The sequence below is a fragment of the Acanthaster planci genome, linkage group LG03 (assembly GCF_054643075.1).
Source record: "Acanthaster planci isolate LZ-2023a linkage group LG03, COTS_SCS, whole genome shotgun sequence".
Classification (NCBI taxonomy): Eukaryota; Metazoa; Echinodermata; class Asteroidea; order Valvatida; family Acanthasteridae; genus Acanthaster; species Acanthaster planci.
The window spans coordinates 11,550,535-11,563,484 of NC_141779.1; the positions used below are offsets into that span (position 1 = coordinate 11,550,535).

General features: G+C 40.9%; 1 protein-coding gene across 5 annotated transcripts in view; it reads left to right on the forward strand.

The window, feature by feature from the left end:
- LOC147799642 (uncharacterized) overlaps nt 1-12,852 on the forward strand; it is a 564,475-nt gene extending 551,623 nt beyond the window's left edge. For 4 of the 5 annotated variants that reach the window (XM_087134143.1, XM_087134144.1, XM_087134142.1 and 1 more), the window contains 3 exons: nt 9,415-9,553; nt 9,757-9,882; nt 11,840-12,852. In XM_087134143.1, the coding sequence (XP_086990269.1) occupies nt 9,841-9,882; nt 11,840-12,133 (336 nt within the window). In that variant the 5' untranslated portion in view covers nt 9,415-9,553; nt 9,757-9,840 and the 3' untranslated portion in view covers nt 12,134-12,852. The remainder of the gene's footprint in view (nt 1-9,414; nt 9,554-9,756; nt 9,883-11,839) is intronic. The other variant, XM_087134145.1, reaches the window with a different exon arrangement.
- Nucleotides 12,853-12,950: the final 98 nt, after the last annotated feature.

Below are 12,950 nucleotides of genomic sequence, written 5' to 3' on the forward strand. Positions count from 1 at the left end.
CCTGCCTGCCTGCCTGACTGACTGACTGACTGACTGACTGACTGGGGTTTTGTCAGCTCAAGTCATTGGTGAGGCTTCATTTCTATAATAATTGTTTTCTTTCATGTATTGTGAGTATTTAGTACGGTTTAATTCAATGTAGTTTTTAAGTTTGTTTAGTTTACAATGTAAACTTTGATTCTGGTCAAGATTAGTCTTGTTTTGAAACTTTTGAATCGTTCCATTTGCCCAACTTATTTATCATGACAGATTCATTACTGCTTTTACTTTTAATTATAGACAGGTAAAGACCATGCATATGATCTATAGTTTTCTTCTGAATTTTCCCACTGCACTCAGTCTCTGTATAGTTCTGTGGTGCTACACACTGGACATGTTGCATCATGTGTTCATTCTTGCCCGGGGATTAGCACCTTCCACTTCCTTTGTATGAGAGAACTTGTTTATTATGTCATGAATATTTAGCACACCCTGTTTCTTATCATATTCTCTATTTTCTTATCTTTGTTTACAGACTTCTTGTTGGAGTGTACTTGAAAGCCAACTTATACCTACCGTGTTCGGTTTTGGTTTTTAGTCTTTTTAAAGTTTTAGTCTTTGAGTGTTTTTTAGTCCGTTAGTCCTTTTGTTTTTTTGTTTTGTTGTCCATTTTTCCTGTACTTTCATTAATAAAGTATTTTTGTGTCCCTTTTTTTGAAGTCAAATATTTTCGTCTTAGTCCTATTAATTCAGTTTCCTGCGACGTTTTCTTCAAAGATCCTTGGTTTAGTTAGAGTTGTTGTTTTGCGAGTTCCCCATAGTGTGCCATTTTTCCCCGTTAGACATGGACACTCTATTAGCGACTCCCAACTTTTCATCCTTTCGGATTTAGGCAGTCTGACTTTAATCTCCAATTTATGCTATTTAAATGCCCGATGTCCTCCAATACACTGACGTCATCGTCATCTTAACTAGTCTTCCAGCAACAATGCCCGATAAAGATGAGGTCAGTCCTTATCCCGCCCACAAAACAGTCGTACTTGGAGTTTCAAAAAGAAATATCACCTCTATTTACACCTACTCCGTTCTGCTCCGTTCCCTAGATCTGGCGCTAATGGCTACTTACTTATCAGGTACCTTCGATGATTGATGTTGTAGGTACTTTACTTACTTAACTACCTGCTACAGTAGTAAGGTTCTAGCAGACACCTCTTCAGTCAGATGAATACCTGTGTCTGCTCGTTCAGCTATCCTCTTGGATACATGTCTACCTGGCTGTTCGGCCGAACTCACTTAATTCTAATCTCTGTTGACACATGTAGTTACTGCATGTACACAGGTTTCCTCTTACAGTAGCTCAACCCCTGTCGGATTCAACCAAGGCTTTCATGGACTTAAACTGTCTGATTCCCATTCCAGCCTCCTCAAAAAGTCCAAGTTCCTGTACTTCATTTATGGCAGAATATCTTTCTAGCCTCGACCCTGTCACCCTGTCAGTGTCCTAGGGGCCCTTACTCTGGTAACCTTTATCTCCTACTCCCACCAGCTAATAACCATTCCCACAATCAGACATTCTGGAGACTGGCTTTTGTAGGTAGATGTACAGATGAGGCTGGAGCTTTCCAGAACATCACTTAGAAGCATACTAGCCATACTGGTTTCTTAATCTTCAGTTTTCTGTCGTTCTTTTCACTCTCCGATCTAAGTAAGTTCGGCTCTCATCCTTTGTCTGGGCCTTCATAACACAAGCATATCTGTGACCAATGAAACCGTAAATAGGTTCTCGACTACTGGTTTCTACTGGCACTTCCCGAATTGTATGGCTTACTCCTATGTCCGAACTTTCAGATTTCAGGGACAGGAGTATGTTGGTTATCACATTGTTGCTTCACCAGATAAATCACTATTGCAGGGACATTCTCCCTACACCTTGGCCTCCCCAAAAGACAATTGCCCTTATGAACATTGTACTTTGAGATTAACTTGAAGGTAATCCACATCTCAAAGTCAACAACTCTTTACTAAATGCATATGCTTGCTCTCAGAGAAAGATTCATGCAGTAGACTAGACACATCACAATGTGACGGAGTCAGTTCCTTAGGTACCAGACAACCGACTCTGCGCGACTCTGCGCATAGCTGCTGTTGTCCTGTGCCAAACCCCCTCACCTTCAGGTCTTAGTCGCAGACAACCCTTTTCTTCTTCTTCCAACAGGGTAGAGTTGTAGAGCATGTAAAAGCATACATGCCCCTCTCTGTTAACCTTACTCCCGGCAAACCTGTTAGAATTTGCAAGGAAAGGCATCTTTTCTTTGTGTCGTTCAGACCTTCCTAACTCTGAAGTTTGACTTTCCTATTTCCCTGCTATTCAAGGCACGGTGAAAGGTGTACATTGTAGTGCTTCAATTCAAACACCAATAAGTGCAGTAACTGATTCTTGTCTTCCATGAGACTCGGAACTGCAGTTTTCAATCATACTTAGCAACTGTGTGCTGTCACAGTTACCCAATGTGCTCCACCATCGACTCCCATTCCTTAGACAATGCATGACTCCAGGTATTTCCTTCCTGGTATGTCCTTTTTTTATGTTTCTTCCAAATACTGAGTCCATATCTGGCTGGGAGTTGTGACGGGCATATTTCTATATTGATGATAGATGGCCCTTTTTTCCTTTTATGTCTTTTTGTATTCTGTAGCCATCCCACCACCTGGACCGGTGCCACTCTTGTAGTGACTGTTTGGGTAGGTACATGTATTCTCTAGTAGACTCGACCCACACTACTGTGGGGGAAGATTGTAACCTTACTATAGACTATGTGCCTGGCGGTTTGCGCACTCACTGCATTTTGCATGAAGTTGGTTAAGGAGTGACGTCAAAGGTTACATAATTAAAAAGCAATCTGACACTCCTTAAGTAAATTTTATGTAAACCACGATGCGTGCGCATACCTCCGGGCACACTCCAATAAAATTGTATCGTGACGTCTGAGCTAGGGCACATTGTCTATGTGCATTGAATTTAGAAGATTCAGGACTGTTCACAAGTGTTTGGGTTAATTGTAAATCTGCTAATCTGAACACAACTTTTTTTCTTTCAATAAAATAGTTGTGGCCTTCATCCCAGTGATTTTCTTTGTGCATTTTTACCTTTATTTCTACCTCCTTAAAAATTTATGGACATCATCTCAACAAATTAGTTGCAGGGATTCTGTATGCAATTGGATTGTCAATAAAATGGCACAGGCCATGATATGCATGGTCCAAATACAGGGATGGTGGGGAGGGGCTTACCCTCCTCCACTTCCACCTTTTCAATTTGGGGGAATGTCTCCACCCTCCAACGTTTGGTAGTTCCACAAAGATAAATAGAAAATGGCAGCTGCCAGCCAGCAACTGCACTAAGCCCCCCCCTTTCAAAATGCACAGTTGTCAATGCAGACAGTCTACAACAGAGGATTAGAAAATTAGGATGGATGGATTGCAACCGCTATTCATTCCCCTGGAATACAGACGTTGATCCAACGTGGAAACTCTGACGTCGATCCAGCTTTCAAATCCGACGTCTTTTCAACGTAGATCCAATGTTGGTACATGACGTTGTATCACATTGATACAATGGTGTTGTGCCCACTGGGTTTCGAAGGGTGGTGCATTCATTATCACTGCTCCGGCACTGTCCCTGCCGCTTAGTGATAGTAGTGATCTCCTTGACGCTGAGGCGATGACTCCGGCATTTATGAACCCTGTCCCGACACTTCCTCCATTGTCGGCTGACTGGCCCGAAGATACTGGGGTCGATCGAGGGAGGGCCTACTGCACCAGCATTCATGATCCCTGTTCTGGTACCTCCTTCTGACATCGACTGACTGGCTTGATGGCACTGTAGCCGAGGGTGGGCCCACTGCACTCTTACTTGTTCCCACCAATTTGGTGCTGGTAACGATTGTACGTCTGTTCACCCTCTCCCCCCCCCCAAGTCATGCTGCGAGATCCTCGGCGATGTTTTAGACTGTTGGCCTGGTGATCGTCTAACCCGCTTGGTGACTGGGTGGACCGTCAGTTTTTCTTGGTCTACCTTGCTTGCCCATTATTATTTAATCCTTTGATTTGAAATTGACTTTTTGCTCAACAAGTGAAGCAGCCAGTAACTGCTGGAAATTTACGTATATCCTGTGGCTTGTAAAGCCTGGGATGTCTCCACTGACTGACTCAAGCAAAGCTAGACCGTAACTGAAACAGTTTGCAATCAAGCTAAAACGAACGCACGCTCCGCAGCCCCAATTCTGGTAATTTATGCACTTCCGACCACGCGGCTGAATTTTGATATCAGAGTTTTACCTCTGTGATTGCGCTGTGACCTTCCATAAGTTGTCTGCCCTTGAGGTTGCAGACTAACTTTTCGTTGCTCTACCCTTAACTTTGAAAATGTTTACATATTTCACCTCATTGCATTTGCGGCATTCCGATCCCCCCTTCAATTCTGACATAGCTAAGCTGCAACAGTCTAAATTTTTTAAAGAAATATGTTCCTAAATAGTCCACACAACAAATCGAAAAGGTATTTAGATCTTTGGCCATTTAGTTAGAGAAGTATTGAGTCTTTTCGTTGCTCTGCCCTTGACTTTGAAAATGTGTACATATTTCACCTCATTGCACCAACAGCATTCCAATGTTTCCCCCTCTGAATTCTAACATGACTAAAGCTCCAAAAATCTAAATTGTAAAGGAAATCAGTTCTTGAACTGAACTATAAATCCATATGATTGTCAAGGAACGCTGCCATCTTAGAAAGTTGCAAATCTACATTTTATGCGAGAATTTCTAAACAATCACGAACTTGAGGAAGCTCTAAAAACCTTCCGGTCTACATTACCAGCACACTGTCGTAAAATTCGGTACCTCAATACTTCTACACAAACACCCCTTGCACAAGGGGTTTGTGCACAAACCCTGTAAGACCGCAAGTATCTACTCCTAACCACGTTCAATTAATTTGGCAGCCACGGGGGAGTTCAGAGTCAGCGACTGCTGAATCTGCAGGGTAATTTCCTGTTTCGTCTATTACAAATAATTTAACAATGTTGACCGTGACAGAAAAATCAGTTGAACTGTATGTTAAACAAGTAGTTAACTTAGAGAAATCTTTCATCGCCGTATCAATTTAAACTCTGTTTAATTTTTTATTTAATTTGGAAATGTAACTTCAATAAAAACTTAATGTTTAAGGTGTTCACTTTTGCTGTTCTATATTGACGTAACAGTTACCGATAATTTTCAGTATTTGGCAAAGGTAAACTTTAAGTGAAGTTCATTAAATCGTTTTCCCGGTAACAACATTAAAGTACATGCTGGCGATTACAACTACAGACATTTTGAAACCATCTTTTTATCTAAGATGTTATAGCGGCGTCATCATATCTCCTTTATATCAGAGGTATATTTAGTATTATTTTCATGTGTAGAAATGAATGCAACGTTAGCAATAATTGCGACGAAAAGGGTACTTCTACAGGTTCAATCAAATTGTCACCTCATATTAGGCATGAATAGAATGAAAATTCCACCCCAAACTCGCATTCCCTTTTTTCCACCGGCAACCAACCCCGTCTGTCTGACACGGTCAAACTGGCGAGGCAATTCGTATCCCTTTCTCAGCCCACTCGCATCCCCTTTTTTCACCGCTAACCAGCTCTGTCTGACACGGTCAAACTGGCGAGGCAATTCGTATCCCTTTCTCAGCCCACTCGCATCCCCTTTTTTCACCGCTAACCAGCTCTGTCTGACACGGTCAATCCCGTGAGGCTATTCGCATCCCTTTCTCAGCCACTCGCACCCCCTTTTTTACCGGCAACCAACCCCGTCTGTCTGACACCGTCAATCCAGCGAGGCAATTCGCATTCCTTTCTCAGCCCACTTGCATCCCCTTTTTTCACCAGCAACCAGCTCTGTCTGACACGGTCAAACTGGCGAGGCAATTCGCATCCCTTTCTCAGCCCACTCGCATCCCCTTTTTTCACCGCCAACCAGCTCTGTTTGACACGGTCAATCCCGTGAGACAATTTGGATCCCTTTCTCAGCCCACTCGCATCCCCTTTTTTCAGCGGCAACCAACCCCTTCTGACACGGTCAATCCGGCGAGGCAATTCGCATCTCTTTCTCAGCCTACTGGCATCCACTCGCATCCCTTTTTTTCATCGGCAACCAGCCCAGTCTGACACGGTCAATCCGGCGAGACAATTTGCACCCCTTTCTAAGCCCACTTGCATCCCCTTTTTTACCGGCAACCACACTTCAATACAATTAAACGGAAAATGTGACTCCACAATTAAAGGAAGACTTAATTTCTTGAAATTGGGAATCGGTCAACTGAGTCCTATTTCAAATATATAATTCGGAACATTGTTTTGCAAGAAAAATCCCATATAAATTCCATAAACAAGGTCTTTGGAATGAATGGAAACTGAATATCAGGAGTTGCACAATAGGGAAAACCATGTGATGAATGAGAGCTTGAGATGTCGAAACGTAACAAATTTGACTGCCAATTTCAGTCCTAGTCCTTTGTAATTACAGTCTTCAATCGTCATTGCAAGATCCTAATGGAATGATGTTCTTGTAGCTCTGTGAATAAAATAAGTCCGTCTTAATTCAGAACACTTTTACATTAAAGCTTATTTGATAAAATTTTGGACCCTTCATTAAAACATTTGATTATACAAATACATAGTTAGGGGACAAATAACTGAGGCTCACACAGCTTTATAGAATTTGTGTCCCCAGCGGATTTCAAATATTTGGGTATGGCAGAAACTGACCCTTTAGATGGCCTTTTGCGGCCTTTAGATAATTTATACAAGAAAAATTTCACTTATATTTCAATCCACGAGAATGTGGGTTTGATTCCCTTTTTCCATGCAATGTACCGGTAGATAGACGGTTGTTTAAAATAATTTCTTTCTTTGCGTAGTAATTTTTTGATAATTATTTATCACATGTACAAGCCACCAACACAAGAAACGTGTTTTGCAATTAATGAACAAAATTAATGCCAGGCACAATTGTATCATTGACCAGTCATCCAAGGCTAATAAGTGAATACATTTTTGTATTAGTATGATTTTTGATGTTTGACATTAAACAGCTGCCAAAGAGAAAAGGGAAAGCAGTTTGTACAGGAAAAGTGACCATGTCTTGAAAAGAGTCTACATTATAAATCAATGCCACACCATGTACTATGGGGGCAATGATCATGATAAACATTGTACATAAAATCGTCAAACTCAGAATAGCATATTAAAATCATTTTACAAATCAATTTTTTTGCTCATCACAAAAAAGGTGTGGGATGATTCCACGGCCCATCATCCCACCACCAAAGGTAGGGAGATACATACATGTAACCTACCCCCTCAGGATTTGTGTAAATGAGAAAAATAAGTTATTGGCAACAGTACTTTCCAACATTACTTCAGTCTACAGTAAGGCCCGGCCCCAGGAAACGCTGCGTCAATAATATGGAGGTGACTTTACAACATTCTGTGTTGACCAGTCACTGCTGCTACACCCATTTCACTTTGTTAACCAATCAACTGTTGCTATTACGTGACCGCAAATACTGTGGGCTACTGCCCAAGGCAGCCTGCAACCCAACCCCCCAGCTCTCGTTTTTTATGACAAAAACCGCAAAACCCAGTATGAAGAGTTAGTTAGGGCAGGATTAAGGTACCAACTTTTACGACAGTGTGCTGGTAATGTATGTACACCAGCACAACTGATTTAAATAATGGGAGAAAAAGGAGGAAATGTAACTGCAGATTTCAGGTCGAATGCACACGACTACGCACAAGGAGGCAGCAAGTTGGCATAACCAACCTCCGGCACATGGTGGCGCACTTTAACCTTCACACAAAGCCCGCGGGCTTTGTAACAACACTGCCTCCACACAAAGACAAAAGAATGCTTTTGTCACAGTTCATAAAGTGGCTTGTGACTTGGCTGAAGACTGAATGACTTGTGATTTACTTAACTACGTATACCGATATGCAGCACTGAAGTACATGTATGACTTGTTATTATGAAGCACTGAAGTAGTTTAGACCAGATGGTCAAGACCAAACTGTAACTGAGATCATATCAAGGTATTGAGACCACATCTAGACCGAGACCAGGGGCTACCCAGACCAAAACTACATGTAGGGGGTACAAAGACTGAGACCAGGAGGTACCAAGACTATGGGGTACCCAGACCGAGACTAGGGGGTACCAGGCAGACCCAAACAAGGGGGCCTACCGAGACCAAGACCATGGGGAACTACCCAGAACAAGACCGATACCAGGGGTACCAAGACCAGGAGGTACCAAGACCAGGGGTACCCAGACCAGGACTTGGGGGTACACAGACCAAAACTTGGGGTACCAAGCCCATGCAGGGGGTACCCAGACTGAGATCATAACGGGGTATACCGAGACTAAGGGCATCTGAATACAAATGCATTTTGTGTGTTCCAGCAGAAAGTTTGCTGCACATTGCCATGACCACTGCCATGAACTCAATGTAGCCGTCCTCTGCTTTTCACTAAAGTCCTCTCTAAACGCTTAGCATACCAGGGGTGAGATTTCTTGGGGATTTGTTAGGATTTTTTCATCAGAATTATCCTGATTTTGGGATTTTCTTTCTTCAGAATTATCCTGTTTTCACGATTTTTTTATGAGAATTATCCTGATTTCAGGATTTTTTTCGTGAGAATTATCCTGATTCCACAACTTTTTTCATCAGAATTATCCTGATTCCACAACTTTTTTCATCAGAATTATCCTGTTTTTCCACACATACATGTACATGTACTGCTTGCCTTTCCATTTGCTGTACCTCAAAACCTTCATTTTCAAGCCCCTGACTAATGTCAGTTTTTCTTTCAATAAAAAGAAAAAAAATCTCTTGACCTTAATTATCTCTTAATACATTAAGACACAATACGTACATAATATTAATACATGATACATTAAATGCTAAATACGTTTTTTGTCCAGCACTGATGGTTTTGAAGCTTTGTGTGCATACTATTTAACAAGCTGTTTTCTTATCAACTTGCAGCAATTCACCAAATGCTTTTTATGGTCATGCCCACAGATTTGTAGCACTGCATAGCGGCGCTAGATGGAGAACTTGGCCAAAAGGTGCTATCACCATAGGTGCCATTTGAGTGTGAATGTTAATGCATGGATGCAGGCATACCAGGTGTGCGTGCCTGTCACGTTGCCTGTGCCTGTTGCATAAGCAAAGTGTATTCACACCCAAATGCCACCCACGTGATAACGTTTTACGCGTATTCACGGTGAAGTTCTCCATCTTGCGCCGCTGTGTGGTGCTATACAATCTTTGGTCATACCCTGCCTTCTTAATACTTTCTTTCAACACATGCATTGATCTTGTAGATACCTCTGATGATATACAGCTTTCGAATTTGTTGTTCCCCTGACCAGCAATGCTGGCATGGGTATTACCCTGCCCATCCGTGGCAACACACAGCCCTGGCAGCATTTTGTCACCCAGGATTTGCATTGTCTTTAAACTGTAAGTAAAAACCTTGATTCTGCCACCTTAATTGGCACTGCATTTGAAATCGAAAATGTGCACCCATTTGATTTTGGTATGTTTTTTTAATTTTTTGGAATAAACAATTGCCCAAAAACACATTAATTAAACATTTTATGCAAACCATTGCTGAAAATTATTTGATGTGAGTATTCAAGAAAAATGATTTCTCTCCCTTCCAGAGTTCAAGCAGTATTTCCATCACCTGGCCCCAAAGCCATGAAGGACAAGGGAATGGGAAAAGTGGTAGCCTATACGCCCAAAGAATGGAAAAGGACATGTACATGTATGAGCAAGCCAGCAGTAGGGTAAATGATGTACAGTCTTTTGTTATGTTAGGAATTCATACCTTTTTCTGGATAATCAAACAACCGGGGCTGTGTTGGATATTCAAATGTTTGATCAGTCATCAGATACTTGGATATTTGTTTTCAAAATCAAGCATTCAGAGGTAGAAATCAATAAAATAAAAGGGGAAGTAATGAAATCATTTAGTTACAAAATTGCATAAAACATGTATCTCCATTCTAACACACCTCTTGCTGGCTCTTTATCCCAATGGGTTGAAATATAGTCAGACGTGTAGGTCAGTACATGAATTTTGCATCAGCGTGAATCATACACCAAGACATTGTGCACATGTGAATTCCAGAGACTAATGCCTGGCCAGGCGCCAGCACTTCAGAGTTTGTACTGGAGCCTCAAATGAGCAGAACATTGAAGTTCAATTCTAAAACACTCAATGGAAAATAGAAGTGTTACTGTAGTTATTGAATTGCTTGTTGAATTGCCGAGTTGTATGGTTGAATTAAAACAGTTTCAAAGTTTCTTGGTCTATTTTACATAAATGGCTTGTGGCCTCAGAAGAAAGAACCTTCTTCTGATCACTCATAGTTCCTCAAGGAGCATAAACACGCTCTGACTTCATTGCTAGTCTGTTTCTGTAAATTAATACAGATATACATGTACACTGTAAAGTAGCTGTGCATATGTCCAGCAATAAGGCCAAATTACACTGACTTGCAGTGTTCCTTTTCTCATGATTTCTGATCTTGCTGTTATTAAGTGAATAAAATCCCTCTGCTGAAACTCGGAGGGAAAAACCACTCCGATGAACAAACAGAAGTAGTTGATTGCTGCTGTTTGTTGGAAATGGGATAGAACCTAGTATTTGACTTTATGGAAGGTTGAACCTAGCCTAACAAACAACTAACTCTGTATAATGTACAAGGACACTTCCTACACTAAGAAAAGTTCACTTGTTTGCCAAGTCTCCCATCAGAGTCTTTCCACTGATGGTTTGTGTACAGACTAGGGGCCACTCAAAATTTTCAATGTTTTTTAAATTTTGATTTTTTTTCATATTTTTTTGGTCCACCCACCCCCAATTTTGTTTTAAAAAATTGAATTTTCATCCAATACGTGTACATTATACATGCATTTGACATAAATTCATATTCAAGTAAAAATCTATAATGCAACACAGTGTGACAAGATGATGGCTGGAATTGCAATAAATGATCTTGATCGATCGCGCACGCAACAGCATGCCATGTCCAATCCGCTCAAAAATGGATCTCCCGAGGTACCGCTACGCCTACAGTCAATTACAGCGTGTCCACGCACATGCATATGTATTTCTATCGAAATGGAGACGTAGACCTAGCTCTAGCCAACAGATTTGGATGCAGTTTGCTGCTGTCTGGTTCTTCTTAGATCCAAAGTGATGAGCATTTTACTGTTATTAGCAACTGGTGTTCAATGTTCACTGTGTATACCAGTAGGTTTTTATAATACGTCTGGTACCTGCTACATTTGTGGTTGATCATCGCTGCAAGCGCTCGACTTCCAAGTCTAACAGTAAAAACCACCTCCTTCCATGATGTTTTACACTTGCATAATAATGTAATGGAAAGGTCAACCTGTCTGTATATGGAAATGAAGGTGAAAAGGATTGCATTTTTGGAATGCTGGTGTGGCTGAGCTACATGTATATACATGTATGTGTGGCGTGCACGCTACATGTATTTCAGGCAAGTCAGGAAAATAATTTTTTCTGGATTATAAAAAGTAAATTTCGTTTTTTCATTTATTTCCTTGACCCACCCAGTATTAAAAAAAAATCTAAATTTAAAAACACTGAAAATTTTGAGTGGCTCCTTAGGAAGACCAGTGTCCATTGAAGAAAATTCACCTGGAGAAGCATTCACCCTTGCTCACTTTTTAATTCACTCGTTTGTTTTTTACTGCCTGGTCTTGTCACAGGAGGAGTACTATCACCTCTTGGCTGAGAAGATCTACAAGATCCAGCAGGAGCTGCAGCAGAAACGACAGAAGAGGATGCAGGAGGTACTGATGCTGCCGCTGGAGGCATCCCCATTAATGCAGCAGCGCTGCTGCCCCAGCCTCAACCTCCCCACTAACTGCCCAGACCAGTATGTCCACTGGGAAAATGTAGCTTGTTCAACCGACGTATATCAGAATTATGCTGTACAGAACTACATGTATATGGTTTTGAAGGGTTATTGTGGTGTCAGTGTTGCTTTGGCTCAGCAATGAAAGGTGGACTAGTAGAATGGGGCATCATTTTGGCATAGTGACACTCTTGTCACCTTCCACTTCCGTGAATCCAGCCCAGGTTATCATGTGGATTTTTCAGTCTTTACTTAACTTTGTGGGTTTTTCTCTGTAATGTTCATGTGGAGTTTTTCCCTTCACTTCTAAAACTGAACACTATCCTCATATATTTGCAGTTGTAATTTGAAGTTGTAGATCGTCACATTTCTCAAGTGGTTACTGGCAGCCCTTTGAAAAACATCCTGGAGATTATATTGATACTATCAATAAATAAAGTGGGAGTTTTTATTGTTATTGTTGTTGAAATTACACAGGGAAATGGTATTGTTTATGGTAGCAGGGCCAGGTTTTCTTCAGTGTATTTCTAAATGTGGTCATAATACAGACTGATCATTTGTGGTTCACTCAAGGAAGCCTGTACACAGGTTAACATAAATTTGGTGTGTGATTTTTACTTACAGTTTTATTTCAATTCCAAGCATCTGTAACTTTTTAAGTTATCACTGAATAGTCAAGACCTTTTCTTTATTTGTAGTTTTCTGAAGGCTTTTATTTTACTTCATATTTGAAGAGTGATGTCACCCATAGATCATCGTGCAATTTTTATGACTGCAGATGAATTGACTCAGAGTGTGTACAAAATGCAGATGTAAAACAAAAATTGTACGATGTAAACAACAAATAAAAGTGTAATGCAAATGTGAATTTTAGGTTTGAAACACATTCCATGTCTCAGTATGTGGAATGAAGATGTCAGTTGTACTCATAGTCAGTAAATGTAACTAACTCAAGCTTAAAA